Source organism: Pseudophryne corroboree, chromosome 5, assembly GCF_028390025.1.
Source record: "Pseudophryne corroboree isolate aPseCor3 chromosome 5, aPseCor3.hap2, whole genome shotgun sequence".
Taxonomy (NCBI): domain Eukaryota; kingdom Metazoa; phylum Chordata; class Amphibia; order Anura; family Myobatrachidae; genus Pseudophryne; species Pseudophryne corroboree.
Window position 1 is genome coordinate 843167011 of NC_086448.1, and position 19164 is coordinate 843186174.

General features: G+C 47.9%; 1 protein-coding gene across 1 annotated transcript in view; it reads left to right on the forward strand.

Annotated features, from left to right (window-relative positions):
- The window catches only part of LOC134929528 (zinc finger protein 777-like), a 43843-nt gene extending 42063 nt beyond the window's left edge, over window positions 1-1780 (forward strand). The window contains exon 5 of the mRNA XM_063925124.1: window positions 1634-1780. Coding sequence (XP_063781194.1) covers window positions 1634-1719 — 86 coding nt within the window. The 3' untranslated portion in view covers window positions 1720-1780. The remainder of the gene's footprint in view (window positions 1-1633) is intronic.
- The last annotated feature ends 17384 nt before the right edge of the window (window positions 1781-19164 follow it).

The window sequence follows — 19164 nt, forward strand, 5'->3', positions numbered from 1 at the left end:
GAAGGAACTTGTAGAAAGACAAAGCAGCTGAAAGTGATCCGTCTGCCGGGTCTCTGAGCTCGGTCCCTTTCTGGTCACTCAGGAGCTTATTCCATAAACAAATCAGAACCTTTTCCAGGAATTTCTTATCTACTACACCTTGTGCGCTGCGGTCGTCATTGCTGATTGTAGCTGTCCTACGTTCCTATGCGCGCCAATCCTCCTGATATCGCTGGGATTGTGGGCATGGCGCATACCACGCTTACACACACACACACACACACACACACACACACACACACACACACACACACACACACACACACACGTACGTCACTCTCTCCCCACCTTCTGCTTTGTGTAGGAATGCTGCCTAAAGGGGGAATTTATCAAATCTTGGAGCAAGATAAAGAGGGAGATGCACTTATTGCGCCGCTATAGCTCTTCATGCTATACAGTGGTGCAGATAGAAAAAATGTCTTACAGGTACTGTGTGTGCGCACCAAAAAATGGGTGTGGCCAAATGCCACATGGGGCGTGGCCAATGAAAATGGGGACGTGATACACATATGGGGGGGAGGCAGATACACATATGACCCCAATAGTGCCAGATACACATTGCCCCCCAGTGCCAGATACATGTGTCGTCTCCCCCCCAGTGCCAGATACAGAAATGCCCCCCCCCCCAGTGCCAGATACAGAAATGCCCCCCCCCCCCCAGTGCCAGATACAGAAATGCCCCCCCCCCCCCCAGTGCCAGATACAGAAATGCCCCCGCCCAGTGCCAGATACAGAAATGCCCCCGCCCAGTGCCAGATACAGAAATGCCCCCGCCCAGTGCCAGATACGGAAATGCCCCCCGCCCAGTGCCAGATACAGAAATGCCCCCGCCCAGTGCCAGATACGGAAATGCCCCCGCCCAGTGCCAGATACGGAAATGCCCCCGCCCAGTGCCAGATACAGAAATGCCCCCTGCCCAGTGCCAGATACGGAAATGCCCCCTGCCCAGTGCCAGGTATACACGTCCTCACAGTGCCCCCCTCCCTTCCCCTGCTGCTTACCGCGTTGCTGTCCTGTGTGTGAGGGGAGGAGAGCGCAGCCTGCGTAGACACTGAGGGGTAGGAGAGGCGCACGCTGCGTGCTCCTCCCCTCAAGCAGCAGCTGCGCGGTGAGCAGCCGCGGAGGGAGGGAGGGGCGGCACAGCGGCGGCTAATTTCTTGGGGGTATGCCGTACCCACCCATACCCACCCACTTGCACCGCTGATGCTATAATACTCGAGGTGAAGCAATAACGCCTAAGTGTATTAACCTCTCGCCACCAGAGTGGATGAGAGCCCCCCACCCCCACCCCCATAGAAGCCACCACAGGTTAGCGCACAAGTAATCCTGCCAATATGTGGACACATGATAAGCCTCAGAAATGCGCTCAGTGTAAGTGTCAAATAGCGCTGGATATAGCACGTGTCACTTACCACCTCTTATATACCAACCAATCAGCTCCTAACCGTCATTATTCAGACACCGTCTCCATCATGGCGGCCCATGCATCTATCCCTTCACGCGCCGCGTGTCACCCCATGCGTCTAATCCTGCACGCACGCTGCGCGTCACCCCATGTGTTGGGGAATGTAATGCTGTCTTACTCTCGTTGCAGAGGAGTTGGTGGAGGATCTGGAGAATCAGCCACAATGGGACATGGTGGATATCTTAATATTTCTGGACGAGCTGTTTGATTTCTAGGGAAAATTGTATTTGTTTTTTTTGGGTGTTACTTTCTTTATTAAAGTTTATTTTTTATGTTGATGTGTCTGAGCCGAGTCCTTTACACCAGAGACGTGAGGTCCAGTGTATCCTCTGTATGGTCATGCCAGGGCCACGGGGTCCCGTCTGTCTTTTATATGGTCACGCCAGAGGCATGAGTTACCGTCTGTTCTTGGTATGGTCACGCCAGAAACATGGATGCTCCTGTCTGTATAGTCACGCCAGGGATACAAGGCCCAGTCTATCCTCCGTATGGTCTTGTAGTGCGAGTAAAATGAGCGCTATGTCTGAGGGCACAAATGACGTAAAAGCAATAGCTGATAAAATGAAAAACACAAAGTTTTCAGTCTTATTAGAGGATAATGGTGAATAGTCGTGGGTGTGATGATCACATCTCCAGCTGTATACTGTGGTCTGCTGCGTCATCCAACTTGGGAGGAACAGAAGTGCCGAACCAGAGTATATTGGTAGGAACGTTTAGAGGAAAGTCCAAATCTGTCCCAGAGGGGGGAGAGCTCAGGGAATGTGGCTGAAGCTGAGAGGTTGATGAGGAACTTGACATTGTGTCTGTGTCTGGTCCAGAGATATAAAGTTTTATGAGATCCTGACCCCGGCAGGAAAGCGTTATTGTTCCAGAGAGGAGACATAAGAAGGAAGTTATCAGCAAGTAATAAGCAGTAATCCCATTTGGAGATGGTAAAGCGAAGGGTGAGAGGAACCCGGGTGAGATGGAGCCTCCAGTCAGATGGAGCCAAAAAAGAGAGTAGGTCAGTGGTAACCAATCTCTTTTTGATTCCCGTCACCCTAGAATATCAGATTTGTTTTTCTCTAACGTCCTAGTGGATGCTGGGGACTCCGTAAGGACCATGGGGAATAGACGGACTCCGCAGGAGACATGGGCACTTTAAGAAAGAATTTAGATTCTGGTGTGCTCTGGCTCCTCCCTCTATGTCCCTCCTCCAGACCTCAGTTTGAGACTGTGCCCGGACGAGCTGGGTGCTTTTCAGTGAGCTCTCCTGAGCTTGCTGAGAGAAAGTATTTTGTTAGGTTTTTTATTTTCAGGGAGCTCTGCTGGCAACAGACTCCCTGCATCGTGGGACTGAGGGGAGAGAAGCAGCCCTACTCTCTGAAGCTAGGTCCTGCTTCTTAGGCTACTGGACACCATTAGCTCCAGAGGGATCGTACACAGGATCTCACCCTCGTCGTCCGATCCCAGAGCCGCGCCGCCGTCCCCCTCGCAGAGCCGGAAGACAGAAGCCGGGTGAGTATGAGAAGCAAAAAGACTTCGAAATCGGCGGCAGAAGACTCCGTTCTTCACTGAGGTCACGCACAGCACTGCAGCTGTGCGCCATTGCTCCAAACACACCTCACATACTCCGGTCACTGTAAGGGTGCAGGGCGCAGGGGGGGGCGCCCTGGGCAGCATTTGGACCTCTTTTTGGCAAAAGTGAGCATATATACAGTTGGGCACTGTATATATGTATGAGCCCCCACCAAGAAAATACATATTTAAGCAGGACAGAAGCCCGCCGTCGAGGGGGCGGGGCTTCTTCCTCAGCACTCGCCAGCGCCATTTTTTCTCCACAGCTCCGCTGAGAGGAAGCTCACCAGACTCTCCCCTGCAGATACACGGTAGAAGAGGGTAAAAAGAGAGGGGGGCACATAATTAGGCGCAAACATCAATATAACAGCAGCTACTGGGTTAACACTAAGTTACTGTGTGATTCCTGGGTTATATAGCGCTGGGGTGTGTGCTGGCATACTCTCTCTCTCTCCAAAGGGCCTTGTGGGGGAACTGTCTTCAAAAAGGGCATTCCCTGTGTGTGTGGTGTGTCGGTACGCTTGTGTTGACATGTTTGACGAGGAAGGCTATGTGGAAGCAGAGCGGGAGCAAATGAATGTGGTGTACCCGCCGACACCTGATTGGATGGATATGTGGAAGGTTTTAAATGATAATGTTAATTCCTTGCATAAATGGAAAAAGCTGAAGCCTCAGGACAGTCAGGGTCTCGGCCCGTGCCTGATCCTATGTCGCAGAGGCCGTCAGGGTCTCAGAAGCGCCCACTATCCCAAATTGTTGACAGATACCGACATGGATTCTGACTCCAGTGTCGATTACGATGATGCAACGTTACAGCCTAAATTGGCTAAATCCATCCGTTATATGATTATAGCAATTAAGGATGTGTTGCACATCACAGAGGAAACCCCAGTCCCTGACAAGAGGGTTCATATGTATGGGGAAAAGAGGCAGGTGGTGACCTTTCCCCCTTCACACAAGCTAAATGAGTTATGTGAAAAGGCTTGGGAATCTCCAGATAAAAAACTGCAGATTTCCAAACGGATGCTTATGGCGTATCCTTTCCCGCCAACGGACAGGTTACGCTGGGAATCCTCCCCTAGGGTGGACAAAGCTTTAACACGCTTATCCAAGAGTGTAGCCCTGCCATCACAGGATACGACTACCCTCAAAGATGCTGCGGATAGAAAGCAGGAGGGTACCCTGAAGTCCATTTATACACATTCAGGTACGTTACTGAGGCCAGCGATCGCGTCGTCCTGGGTGTGTAGTGCTGTAGCAGCATGGACGGACACCCTGTCTGAGGAACTTGATACCTTAGACAAGGATACTATATTAATGACCATGGGGCATATAAAAGACGCTGTCCTATATATGAGAGATGCTCAAAGAGACATTAGTCTACTGGGTTCTAGAATAAATGCTATGTCGATTTCTGCCAGAAGGGTCCTGTGGACTCGGCAATGGACAGGTGATGCCGACTCAAAAAGGCACATGGAGGTTTTACCTTACAAGGGTGAGGACTTGTTTGGGGAGGGTCTCTCGGACCTGGTCTCCACAGCTACTGCTGGAAAGTCAAATTTTTTGCCATATGTTTCCTCACAACCTAAGAAAGCACCGTATTACCAAATGCAGTCCTTTCGATCACAGAAAGGCAAGAAAGTCCGAGGTGCATCCTTTCTTGCCAGGGGCAGAGGAAGGAAGCTGCACAACACAGCTAGTTCCCAGGAACAGAAGTCCTCCCCGGCCTCTACAAAATCCACCGCATGACGCTGGGGCTCCACAGACGGAGCTAGGCCCTGTGGGGGCGCGTCTCCGAAATTTCAGCCACAAGTGGGTTCACTCCCAGTTGGATCCCTGGGCAATAGATATTGTGTCTCAGGGATACAAGCTGGAATTCGAAGAGATGCCCCCTCACCGATACCTCAAATCGGCCCTGCCAGCTTCCCCCCTCGAGAGGGAAATAGTGTTAACTGCAATTCACAAATTGTATCTTCAACAGGTGGTGGTCAAGGTTCCCATCCTTCAACAAGGAAGGGGTTATTATTCAACCATGTTTGTAGTACCGAAACCGGACGGTTCGGTCAGACCCATATTGAATTTAAAATCCCTGAACATATACCTGAAACGGTTCAAGTTCAAGATGGAATCGCTCAGAGCGGTCATCGCAAGCCTGGAAGGGGGGGGATTTTATGGTGTCTCTGGACATAAAGGATGCTTACCTTCATGTCCCCATTTATCCACCTCATCAGGCGTACCTCAGATTTGTGGTACAGGATTGTCATTACCAATTTCAGACGTTGCTGTTTGGTCTCTCCACGGCACCGAGAATATTTACCAAGGTAGTGGCGGAAATGATGGTTCTCCTGCGGAAGCAAGGGGTCACAATTATCCCATACTTGGACGATCTCCTCATAAAAGCGAGGTCAAGAGAGCAGTTGCTGTTCAGCGTAGCACGCTCTCTGGAAGTGTTACGACACCACGGCTGGATTCTGAATATTCCAAAGTCGCAGCTGATTCCTACGACTCGTCTGCCTTTCCTGGGCATGATTCTGGACACAGACCAGAAAAGGGTTTATCTCCCGATGGAGAAGGCTCAGGAACTCATGACAATGGTCAGAAACCTATTAAAACCAAAACAAGTGTCGGTGCATCACTGCACTCGAGTCCTGGGAAAGATGGTGGCATCATACGAGGCCATTCCCTTTGGCAGGTTCCATGCGAGGACCTTTCAGTGGGACGTACTGGACAAATGGTCCGGATCACATCTTCAGATGCATCGGTTAATCACCCTATCCCCCAGGGCCAGGGTGTCTCTCCTGTGGTGGCTGCAGAGTGCTCACCTTCTCGAGGGCCGCAGATTCGTCATTCAGGACTGGGTCCTGGTGACCACGGATGCAAGCCTCCGAGGGTGGGGGGCAGTCACACAGGGAAGAAATTTCCAAGGTCTGTGGTCAAGTCAGGAGACTTGCCTTCACATCAACATCCTGGAACTAAGGGCCATATAAAACGCCCTACGTCAAGCGGAGACCCTGCTTCGCGGCCAACCAGTTCTGATTCAGTCAGACAACATCACCGCTGTGGCTCATGTAAACCGACAAGGCGGCACAAGGAGCAGGGTGGCGATGGTGGAAGCCACCAGAATTCTTCGCTGGGCGGAGAATCACGTAAGCGCACTGTCAGCAGTGTTCATTCCGGGAGTGGACAACTGGGAAGCAGACTTCCTCAGCAGGCACGACCTCCACCCGGGAGAGTGGGGACTTCATCAAGAAGTCTTCACGCAGATTGCAAGGCGGTGGGAACTGCCACAGGTGGACATGATGGCGTCCCGCCTCAACAAAAAGCTACAGAGGTATTGTGCCAGGTCAAGAGACCCTCAGGCGATAGCTGTGGACGCACTGGTGACACCGTGGATGTTCCCGTCGTTCTATGTGTTTCCTCCTCTTCCTCTCATACCCAAGGTGATGAGAATCATAAGAAAAAGAGGAGTGAGAACAATACTCATTGTTCCGGATTGGCCAAGAAGGACTTGGTATCCAGATCTGCAAGAAATGATCACAGAGGAACCGTGGCCTCTGCTTCTAAGACGGGACTTGTTGCAACAGGGGCCCTGTCTGTTCCAAGACTTACCGCGGCTGCGTTTGACGGCATGGTGGTTGAACGCCGGATCCTAGCAGAAAAAGGGCATTCCGGATGAGGTCATTCTTACGCTGATAAAGGCTAGTAAGGATGTGACGGCTCAACATTATCACCGTATATGGTGAAAATATGTTGCTTGGTGTGAGGCCAGGAATGCCCCTACGGAGGAATTCCAGCTGGGCAGTTTCCTTCACTTCCTACAGTCGGGAGTGACTTTGGGCCTAAAATTGGGTTCCATTAAGGTCCAGATTTCGGCCCTATCCATTTTCTTTCAAAAAGAACTGGCTTCTCTGCCTGAAGTTCAGACGTTTGTAAAGGGAGTGCTGCATATTCAGTCCCCTTTTGTGCCTCCAGTGGCACCTTAGGATCTTAACGTGGTGTTGAGTTTTCTGAAATCACACTGGTTTGAACCACTCAAAACGGTGGATTTGAAATATCTCACGTGGAAGGTGGTCATGCTATTAGCCTTGGCTAGGCGTGTGTCAGAATTGGCAGCTTTGTCACATAAAAGCCCCCATCTGGTTTTCCATGCGGATAGAGCAGAATTGCGGACCCGCCCACAATTTCTGCCGAAAGTGGTTTCATATAAACCAACCTATTGTGGTGCCTGTGGCTACTACTGACTTGGAGGATTCCGAGTTACTAGATGTGGTCAGGGCTTTGAAGGTTTATGTAGCCAGAACGGCTAGGGTCAGGAAAACAGAATCTTTGTTTATCCTGTATGCTTCCAACAAGCTTGGGGCGCCTGCTTCAAAGCAGACTATTGCTCGCTGGATCTGTAACACGATTCAGCAGGCTCATTCTGCGGCTGGATTGCCGCTGCCAAAATCAGTTAAGGCCCATTCCACTAAGAAGGTGGGCTCTTCTTGGGCGGCTGCCCGAGGGGTCTCGGCATTACAGCTTTGCCGAGCGCCTACTTGGTCAGGTTCAAACACTTTTGCAAAGTTCTACAAGTTTGATACCCTGGCTGAGGAGGACCTTGTGTTTGCTCATTCGGTGCTGCAGAGTCATCCGCACTCTCCCGCCTGTTTGGGAGCTTTGGTATAATCCCCATGGTCCTTACGGAGTCCCCAGCATCCACTAGGACGTCAGAGAAAATAAGATTTTACTTACCGGTAAATCTATTTCTCGTAGTCCGTAGTGGATGCTGGGCGCCCGTCCCAAGTGCGGACTTCTTCTGCAATACTTGTATATAGTTATTGCTTAAATAAGGGTTATGTTATAGTTGCATCAGGGTTGATCTGATGCTCTGTTATTGTTCATACTGTTAACTGGGTAAGTTTATCACAAGTTGTACGGTGTGATTGGTGTGGCTGGTATGAGTCTTACCCTGGATTTCCAAAATCCTTTCCTTGTACTGTCCATCTCCTCTGGGCACAGTTTCTCTAACTGAGGTTTGGAGGAGGGGCATAGAGGGAGGAGCCAGTGCACACCAGTATTCCTAATTCTTTCTTAAAGTGCCCATGTCTCCTGCGGAGCCCGTCTATTCCCCATGGTCCTTACGGAGTCCCCAGCATCCACTACGGACTACGAGAAATAGATTTACCGGTAAGTAAAATTTTATTTTTGGAGTGTGGGAGGAAACCGGAGTACCCGGAGGAAACCCACGCAAGTACGGGGAGAATATACAAACTCCACACAGTTAGTGCCATGGTGGGAATCAAACCCATGTCCTCAGTGCTTTGAGGCAGTAATGCTAACCACTACACCATCCGTGCTGCCATAAATAACATAACTATCCTGCAAGTTCTCCAAGGCACCTCAGGATGCCACGGCTCCCAGTTTGTGAACTACTAGAGTAAGCTAAAACCTATGGAAGCAGCTTCTACATCCACCCTAAGGCGAGGGTGCTGGTCAGCATAGGCTAGGACAGCTTGTGTGATACGGGTAGCTAGGTAATCTTTCTGAAACAAGGTAACCCTAGTCTGCTTTCCTCAGATTATTTGCATAGAACCCTGAAGCACACTAGATCTTCAACCCAATAGTCATTTTTTTTATATTTTAAAATATTGATTGTCTCTTCTTAAATTGTGAGGACCATCCCTAAGTAGACATTATATTTTCTGAGAACACCCTAGCACTCTATTTATACTGCTCTGTAATAAGATATCAGGACTTTATTCCATTACTATTTAACCAGCGGATTATCCGTGAATCTCCAAGGTGAATACCGCATCTATAAAGAGTGAGTATGATCTTGAAGGATTTTGTCTGAGTCACTAGACATGACAATAGACACTGTTGTTTTTTCTGTAACTGTCTGAGGAACACTTAACGGAGGGTGTGACACCAACCAGTGCAATCTGCTATCACCGCCCACAACCGGTGCAGGGTAACATTCAAGAATCCGTGAGCATATATCCAACTGAGTGTATGGTTTGGACTCGTACAGTGTATGCTATATTTGGGTAAAATAACCCACACCGCCTGGGACTAGAGACTGGAAGAGCTGTGGATCATCCCTCATTTGCTCACACAATGTAGGAATTTTTTGGTTGAGTAACAAAAGTTTGAGCTGCGTACTCCTAACCGTCGCTGGACCTATTTCGCAAGCAGTCTTCATTCCTGTCCATCGTATGGTCAGCACGAGGCCTAATAAGATTGCTGTATTTAGCCTTCATGCTGATACCTGAGGAGAGGTGAGAGGAGATGGAACAATACTGGGTTAATCAAAGCACTTATCCAGGGGGACAGAGAACAAGACTAAATATTTTGCAGGATACAGTGCATCTGGAAAGTATTCACAGCGCTTCACTTTTTCCACATTTTGTTATGTTACAGCCTTATTCCAAAATGGAATAAATTCATTCTTTCCCCCCTCAAAATTCTACACACACACACAATACCCCATCATGACATCGTGAAAAAAGTGTTTTTGAGATTTTTGCAAATTTATTAAAAATGAAAAACTAAGAAATCACGTGTACATAAGTATTCACAGCCTTTGCTCAATACTTTGGCAGCAATTACAGCCTCAAGTCTTTTTTGAATATGATGCTACAAGCTTGGCACACCTATCTTTGCGCAGTTTTGCCCATTCCTCTTTGCAGCACCTCTCAAGCTCCATCAGGTTGGATGGGAAGTTTCGGTGCACAGCCATTTTCAGATCTCTAGAGATGTTGACTTAGATTCATGTCTGGGCTCTGGCTGGGCCACTCAAGGACATTTACAGAGTTGTCCTGAAGCCACTCCTTTGATATCTTGGCTGGGTGCTTAGGGTTGTTGTCCTGTTGAAAGATGAACCATCGCCCCAGTCTAAGGGCAAGAGCACTCTGGAGCGGGTTTTCATCCAGGATGTCTCTGTCCATTGCTGCAGTCATCTTTCCCTCTATCCTGACTTGTCTCCCAGTTCCTGCCACTGAAAAACATCCCCACATCATGATGATGCCACCACCATGCTTCACTGTAGGGATGGTATTGGCCTGGTGATGAGCGGTGCCTGGTTTCCTCCAAACATGACGCCTGGCATTCACTCCAAAGAGTTCAATCTTTGTCTCATCAGACCAGAGAATTTTGTTTCTCATGGTCTGAGAGTCCTTTAGGTGCATTTTGGCAAACTCCAGGCAGGCTGCCATATGCTTTTTACTAAGGAGTGGCTTACGTCTGGCCACTCTACCATACAGGCCTGATTTGTGGATTGCTGCAGAGATGGTTGTCCTTCTGGAAGGTTCTCCTCTCTCCACAGACGAATGCTGTAACTCTGACAGTGACCATCAGGTTCTTGGTCACCTCCCTGACTAGGGACCTTCTCCCCCGATTGCTCAGTTTAGACGGCCGGCCAGCTCTAGGAAGAGTCATGGTGGTTCCGAACTTCTTCCATTTACGGATGATGGAGGCCACTGGGCTCATTGGGACATTCAAAGCAGCAGATATCTTTCTGTACCCTGCCCCAGATTTGTGCCTCGATACACTGATAGCATGCATCAGGGTACTAACCGGTAGTCCATGAGGTCGAAGCATGGTCATGTGTTCCTGCCCTTACTGGCTGCTGCTGGGAGGGAGAGACCACCATGAGGTCGCACCATGGTCTTGTGTTCCTAACCTTACTGGCTGCTGCTGGGAGGGAGAGACCACCATGAGGTCGCAGCATGGTCATGTGTTCCTACCCTTACTGGCTGCTGCTGGGAGGGAGAGACCAGACATGGAAGATGACCAGATGTGCCGTCAGTGCTATTTCATAAGTGCTTTTAACCATGTAACTGACGCGGTTGCATCAGATGCGATCATAGCCAGGTGGGATGTCTGACACGAGTGCATCCCAGGTGCAGAACAGATTTCCTCCCCTGGTACTCCATCGTGATGTATCCGTCTCTGATGGATGATTTTGTGTCCCAGAATGCCATGCAGACAGCAAACTAGAGTGCATGCACCAATCTCATTCCCATCCGAGCACTAGTAAGCTGATCTCTGCGATTGTTGTACTGGGAACACTGGTGGGGGCTTTGTGCAGAGTATTGTAGCCTGGGGTAAGGTAGCCTTTGTGCAGAGTATTGTAGCCTGGGGTAAGGTAGCCTTTGTGCAGAGTATTGTAGCCTGGGGTAATGTAGCCTTTGTGCAGAGTATTGTAGCCTTGGGTAAGGTAGCCATTGTGCAGAGTATTGTAGCCTGGGGTAAGGTAGCCTTTGTGCAGAGTAGTGCAGCCTGGGGTAATGTAGCCTTTGTGCAGAGTATTGTAGCCTGGGGTAATGTAGCCTTTGTGCAGCGTATTGTAGCCTTGGGTAAGGTAGCCATTGTGCAGAGTATTGTAGCCTGGGGTAAGGTAGCCATTGTGCAGAGTATTGTAGCCTGGGGTAAGGTAGCCTTTGTGCAGAGTAGTGCAGCCTGGGGTAATGTAGCCTTTGTGCAGAGTATTGTAGCCTGGGGTAATGTAGCCTTTGTGCAGAGTAGTGCAGCCTGGGGTAATGTAGCCATTGTGCAGAGTATTGTAGCCTGGGGTAATGTAGCCATTGTGCAGAGTATTGTAGCCTGGGGTAATGTAGCCTTTGTGCAGCGTATTGTAGCCTTGGGTAAGGTAGCCATTGTGCAGAGTATTGTAGCCTGGGGTAAGGTAGCCATTGTGCAGAGTATTGTAGCCTGGGGTAAGGTAGCCATTGTGCAGAGTATTGTAGCCTGGGGTAAGGTAGCCATTGTGCAGAGCATTGTAGCCTGGGGTAATGTAGCCTTTGTGCAGAGTATTGTAGCCTGGGGTAATATATATATATATATATACATATATATTTTCTTTTTTGGGGGCAATTATTTTTTGGCAATGAATGGGTTAATAAACACTTTCTCCCCAAAACACCAGAATGAATGTAGGAAAGATGGATGAGGGGGGAGTTGGGGGGGACACACACACACACACACTACTTTTAGCAGAATTTCCCTCTGTTATGTGGCCACTGTCTGAGCCTGCGGAACTCCGTCAGCGGTCAGCCACAGAACACTTCAAGTTCTGTGTGTGGGTTGGCGGGCCGCGGGCGGATGGACAAGACAGTGCAGGACGGGCGGGTGTGAAGGAGTGTGGTGTGACGTCAGCTTGTCACACCGCGGCCAGGAACATACAATACAATACAATTATTTAATTGCGCATAGGATATTTCTCTCCGTCCAATTCCAGATAAAATGTAATCAGTCCTTTTTAATAGATGTATTTGCTGCCAATTCCTAAAAAGCCGATCCATGGGCTAGATACATGTGAAAAAGACAAAAGAAGGAAGGCGCAATAGTGAGTAAAAATTGAAATTCTTTACTAATAAAAGAGTACAAGCTCACGTACATCAAGGTAAAATAATACCGGCTCCCATCTCCAAGCCCCCACAGCAATGCTTCCGGATAGTGCTTTTCGATAAATAAGTGTTTGCTCATTAAAGGGACATGAAAAATCAAACCAATTAGTCTGTCGACCTCTGTCCCGTATGGACCGTTCAAAACCCGCACATCGTATTACTGTCACCTTCCACTTTCCAGAGCCATCTGCAAGCCATTGCAGATGGCTCTGGAAAGTGGAAGGTAACTGTAATACGATGTCTGAGCTCAGACGGCGCATAGCACTATGCCGCTCCATTATCTTCAATGGTGGGAACTTTGCGGTCAGCGGTGAGGTTACTCGCGGTCAGCGGCTGACCGCGAGTAACCTCACCGCTGACCGCAAAGTTCCCACCATTGAAGATAATGGAGCGGCTGTGCAATGTGCTGTCTGACAGCTCAGACGCACATAGCCAATCACGAGAGTGCCACGACGTGGCGCTCCCTGATTGGCTGAAGGGACCCTCTGTGACAGGAGTCACAGGGGGATCCGGCATTCGGGGAAAGGGGTCCCATGTGTAAACATGGGACCCCTTTCAGTCCGGGTAAATGCGGTTTGTTTTTTTGCCAAATACGTGGATTACAAGCTCAGAAGAGGACCGATCTACACTGGATTGTGTGAGTATAATTTTATTTTCAGGTACCCCGTGGATTCTACTTGGAGAAGTGGACCGAGCCTCGTGTCAACATAGGTAAGTATGTGTGTGTCGGCATGTATGTAATAAAGTTTTACTTTCACGGTGTCTGTGTTCTGTTTTTATTTGGGTATTTTTTTTGTAGTAGAACTACAGGTACCAGCGGACCCGTCCCCCCCCCGCATGCTGGTACTTGTGGTTCTCCAAGTACCAGCTTGCGGGGGAGGCTTGCTGGGACTTGTAGTTTTGCTGCAAAAAAAAACAATATTCTTTTCTTTGACACAAGGCTATCAGCCCCCCATCCGCAGACCTTGGATGGGGGGGGGGACAGCCTCGGGCTTCACCCCTGGCCCTTGGGTGGCTGGAAGGGGGGATCCCTTGCTTTAAGGGGTACCCCAGCCAGGGGTGACTAGTTGGGGATTTAATGCCACGGCCGCAGGGACCGATATAAAAGTGTCCCCCGGCTGTGGCATTATCTCTCCAGCTAGTGGAGCCCGGTGCTGGTGTAAAAAATACGGGGGACCCCTACGCCTTTTGTCCCCAGTATTTTTTGCACCAGGACCGGACGCAGAGCCCGGTGCTGGTTCTAAAAATACGGGGGATCCCCAGTCAATTTTCCCCCCGTATTTTTACAATCAGGACCGGCTCAAAGAGCCCGAGGCTGGTTATGCTTAGGAGGGGGGACCCCACGCAATTTTTTTCAGGGTTTTTTAACCATTTTTGTGCCGTCCGAAAAGTCGAATCCAGGACGCACTTATCCGTCAATTAGTCCGTTTTTCGACAGCGCAACTGTCGAATCCGTTTTTAATTGAATATGTCGAATTCCGGCACCCGCCGGCCGGGATTCGACGTTCGAATTGTGTCGAATTTAAAAACGGGCGAAAAAAAGGCGTAATTCGTCCGGAATTGCATATACCCCTATCTCAGAAATGCCATATAAACAGTGATAACCAGTATATATGCACAACAATAATATATGATTTCTTTCCTTTCAAATCAAGGGGGTTAACGTCAGCGTATCTAAATATATTTTGGGGTAAAAGGTAAAGTTCCCTGACCCCTGGTGTAGAGTATTGTAGCCTGGAGTAAGGTAGCCATTGTGTAGAGTATTGTAGTGTGACTGGACGCTTCCTAGCCCTCGATGACTGCGTCCGGCAATCACAGAAGGGGTTTGGGTCACCCAGGACCTGGCCAATTAGGGGATTCCCGCTTACCATCAGTAATCGTCTGTTACTGATTCCACCCACTGCGCAGTGGGCAGGTATGATGCTGCCACCGTCTGGAACCATGGTTCTGCTCAGGCTCCTACCGCCAGCACCTGAAAACTGCTTGCTGCTGTGTATGCGTCGACGCTGCTGTCAAACCACCTGGTTGGCGTTTGCTGACCTCCACCGGTCACTGACCAGGTCTCTGCATGGTAGCTGGCAGAAGGCGGAGCTCGGAGACGCTGGGTTTACCCTGGACAGCCGGAGAACGGGACTGCTATATTAGGCATTCATGGGTGTCGCAAGATGGAGTACATACACGGGTCACAGCCCCTTTTATACAGTAAGAACACACTGCACCTCAGGAGGTGGTTCCACCCTGAGTCTTCCATCCAATCAGGATATCTTACAAAATATAAATAAATACAATCAAAAGGAGATAAAAACAGCATAAATCAATTTCCTCCTTACTTGCACACGTACAGTTCTCTGTCATTTAAACATAGATCGTCATTAGGATTCGATTTTGCAAATGGTGCAGGAAATCTTAACAAAACCGTATTGTTTTTACACAAACCTACTGAGAAGACACCCTAGTTTGCATTTGTGAAACAAAAATCGATTTGCATTTTCTCTCTTTCAAATCTCTAGGCTAGAACTGGTTTGGCTTATCACACAACAGGAGATTCTGAAAAGCACCGACAGGCTGCTCTCCAAACCTTAGTTTGTATTTCAAAGAAAATGTTTGTCCACCAAAAGGCCAGCCAATCGTCACCTGTACCCTGCTGAAGCTAAAACAATTACCATATGACTTGCTATGTAAAAGTGTCTCAAGAACAATTGTCAAGGCCTTTTGGAAACAAAATACCTCATACTTTTCTCATACGTGCTTTGTCCATGTGTTTTAAACGTGCAGTTCTATAACCGTGCGGCCCACAATTCTCCAACTGCGCATAGAGCACATTTTTAAACACTCGGCGCCATTACTACATTTGAATACGGCGCCTAGTGCCTATTGTTCCTTTTAATTTATGGCGCTGCAGCACGGGATTATCCCCTTCAGTGCCGCGGCCACCATCAGACACCTAGGACGGAGTCTCCAGCCACATGTAGCCTTGGGGTAGTGCGGCCTTTGTGCAGAGTATTGTAGCTGAGGTAATGCAGATGATGGAGTGGAAGCCATGTCTTAACTAACAGGACTCCATTTTGTGTTCGGTTGATACAAAAATAAGCCAGGTGTATGAGGAGGTTCTGTTTTAAAGGTAAACTTTCAGTCAGGACTGTAATCATGAAGCATAACTCTTTATTATAATTAGCATGTTTCACTTTAGTTGGAATATATATTACTTACATTAGAGATAAGATTATGTGAAGGAAAGCAGACTCATTATATTTTGAAGTTGTTAATTGTCAAATATATCATATTCAAGGCCAATGAATATATCTCTGTAGACTATAAATAATGACTCAGAGAACAGGAAGAAAACCTCTTTGTGGGGGCACTCTTTATCAAAATAATTTAATTTATTTAAAACATAACATTTATTGAGTCAAAAATAAAAATATATGTCATATGTAGCCTTTCTCAAACAAAGAAAGAAAGATTTTTGACCTCTGAATATAGGTCACCCTCAGGTGAAAATATAGTGTGATATAAGATTATATCAAAAAGAGCTTTTTTTCAGTTTAATTATAAGATAAAATAAGCAAGGTCAGAGAGTAATGATCCGACCATGACGGCATAATGTATTCTCCTAACTGGACGATCTACCTGTAGTTAGTAGCTACTGTGTCACTTCTATTGAGCCATTTAGCTTCAGCGGATTTTTATCAACAATCATTCCCCCATTGACTATTTCAAGTGTCACTCATTTCTCATGGCTATCATGATTGGCTCACTGTTATTTAAATACTCATGAAGGAGAACACCTTCATGACAGATGGTGAACAAGCCCGTTTACAGGGTGAAACGTACGTTCAGCAGTACTAGTCTTTGAGCGTCACATGACGCCACTTCCGGAATCCCGAGACACGTGACAGGGGCCCGGACCACGGCACTAACGGAGACGACTGCCGCAACCGCTGCATTCGGGGACTCTCTCTCCCCGTTAGGTATTTTCAGTGCGCTCTCATCATCCGCTTGGCGGTACCTCCCAGCCCTGCACTGATTTAATATCAACAGGGCTGCGGGCGCTATAGCGGATGACAGCAAGAAACACTCTTTTCTTTCTTCAGTCCGTTACCGTCTGGCCGACTCTCTCACCTCCCATTCACTGTGTACTTGCACACACATGGTAAGGCAGCAGAAGTTGGCTGGGCATATGGGACGGGCTTCTATTCTGCCTGTAGATGGGGATTCTTTAATTTACACCAATATTCCCTTTTTGTGGTAATTAAACTATTTTTTCTCCACAAATGTCTATTATAGCTACAGTTCTAAAAAACAGATTCAGCTAACTCAATTTAACTCTTCCTCTGACTATGATTATATTTATAGGAAGATTGACAATTTATTGTAAATTTACCTTATCGCTGATGTTACATATCGCTTAAGAAATAACAAAACTGTTGCAAGTAGATTGGAGATTTGAGTCCATATAAGGAGTTGCTGCTTCACTCTTTTGAGATTTTACATTGTGTCTTTTTCTTGAGTAATTGTTGCAAGCACAGTGGAGTATCCAATTTCTAAACTATATATTGCCATTAATGATGGTACAACAATAGGGGACACACGTATATATATTTTTCCTCTGTGTAAATCATGCTCATATAAATGCAGATAAAACTCTCTGCTATCTGTACCTGTCACTGTGGCCATAAACAAATTGCTTCTCATTATTGAGGAGTATATGATTTATCTGCCCTATTCAGGTAAACACTCACTCTTAAAAGAATGTTTATGACCAACTGTTTATGTATCAGGATTTCAACACAATAAAGTTCTGATCTATAAAGCCTGCTCAGGTATATTCTGTTCTGAGCAGGGATAGTGATCAGCTACAAACTAATTTGATAAAACTGCTTTTGATTTCCCTCAATAGAAGTGACACAGTAGCTACTAACTACAGGTAGATCGTCCAGTTAGGAGAATACATTATGCCGTCATGGTCGGATCATTACTCTCTGACCTTGCTTATTTTATCTTATAATTAAACTGAAAAAAAGCTCTTTTTGATATAATCTTATATCACACTATATTTTCACCTGAGGGTGACCTATATTCAGAGGTCAAAAATCTTTCTTTCTTTGTTTGAGAAAGGCTACATATGACATATATTTTTATTTTTGACTCAATAAATGTTATGTTTTAAATAAATTAAATTATTTTGATAAAGAGTGCCCCCACAAAGAGGTTTTCTTCCTGTTCTCTTGATCTCTTTCGAGGAACAAAACAATTTTCTACGTTTTTTTACCTCGGGGTGCACCACCAGCAGGATGATTTATTTCTGGAAATTTTCTCCTTAATTATCTTCCAGATTGTTGGTTTACAATATTTATCATTATTTTCTGAAAGGTTGTGCAGGAACATTCCCCCCTCCCTGTTTTATAAATAATGACTCCCTGTCAATCACCATGACTTATGCTTTTTTGAAAAAATTAATTATGTTGCTTAATAAATAATTTAGCCAATATTATAAGTTGGCCGGTTGGTGTCAGAAGAGTGTTTAGGTGGTTCCTGTTGCAAGAGTCCGAAACAAACCGCCATGGAGGCTACGATGCAACAGTTGTTGGACTATTTGCAGAAACGGCCGGAGGATTTTCAGGAGGAAAGAGACGCTCGCCATAAGAAAATTGACCAGGGTAAAATTGCATCAGTGGCAGCAGCTTCAGTCCTTCCCAAAATGCAGGTCACAGCAAGCTACACACAAATTGCAAAAGGAAAGAAACAGCAAAGATATTTGTGACCGGACGCCTTCCCGCCCTCACTGGCTGCGTCCTGCGATCACAGAATGGGTTTAGGTCACTCAGGACCTGGCCAATTAGAGGATTCCCGCTTATGATCAGTAACCGCCTGTTACTGACTCCACCCATTGCGCAGTGGATGGGCACAATGCTGCCACCACCAGGCTCATTCCCCTGGCACCTGGAACCACGTTTCTGCACAGGCTCCTACCGCCGGCACCTGACAAACCGCTTGCTGCTGTGTATGCGTTAAAATGCTTGTTGGGGCGCATAGCCCCAGGATTGCTGCACGGGGAGCCGGCTAGCCCGGTCCCTCCAGCAGCAGCATTTACCCTGGGGCGCCAAGAGCGGAGCCTGGATCCCAGACCCCGGCAGCTGGTACTTGCACAGCCCTGCACCCCTGGGACTATTCTCCCGGCTGCAGGGTCTCCTCTCCCACGGAGCAGCGCGCCGGTAGCCGGAGGTTCCAGACTCCCAGCTGCAGAACTGCGCATCACCCTCCACCCCCCGCGCACCAGGAGCTAACATTCATCGCCATAGCTGCCAGAGAGGTCTGGGGCCGTGGCACAGTTAATATGTTTAAAAAATATAGATTTTGCTCTTTAAGCTACCCGGTTCCTTGCGCCGGAAACACATTTCAAATATGGCGCCTAGCGCCGATCGTCTCTGCTAAAAATGGCGCCGGGCACAGAGGATTAATCCCTGCAGTGCTGCTGCCTCAATTAACCATGTGGTGAAGGAGGGTCTATGGCCACATTCCCCCCCCCCCTCCCCCATTCAAGCCTGCCAGCAGGGGGGCCATGTCCCAACAATTTGGCTCCTGGTCCCGCAGACTCTTGGGGTGTAGGGGGCACGACCTGGGTCGGGGGTTAGGCTTCGGCCTAGATAGTCCTTCCATATTACAGTAGGCCTGTCCTTGTGGGTACACAATGTTCAAATAGTCATCCAAGGCTTC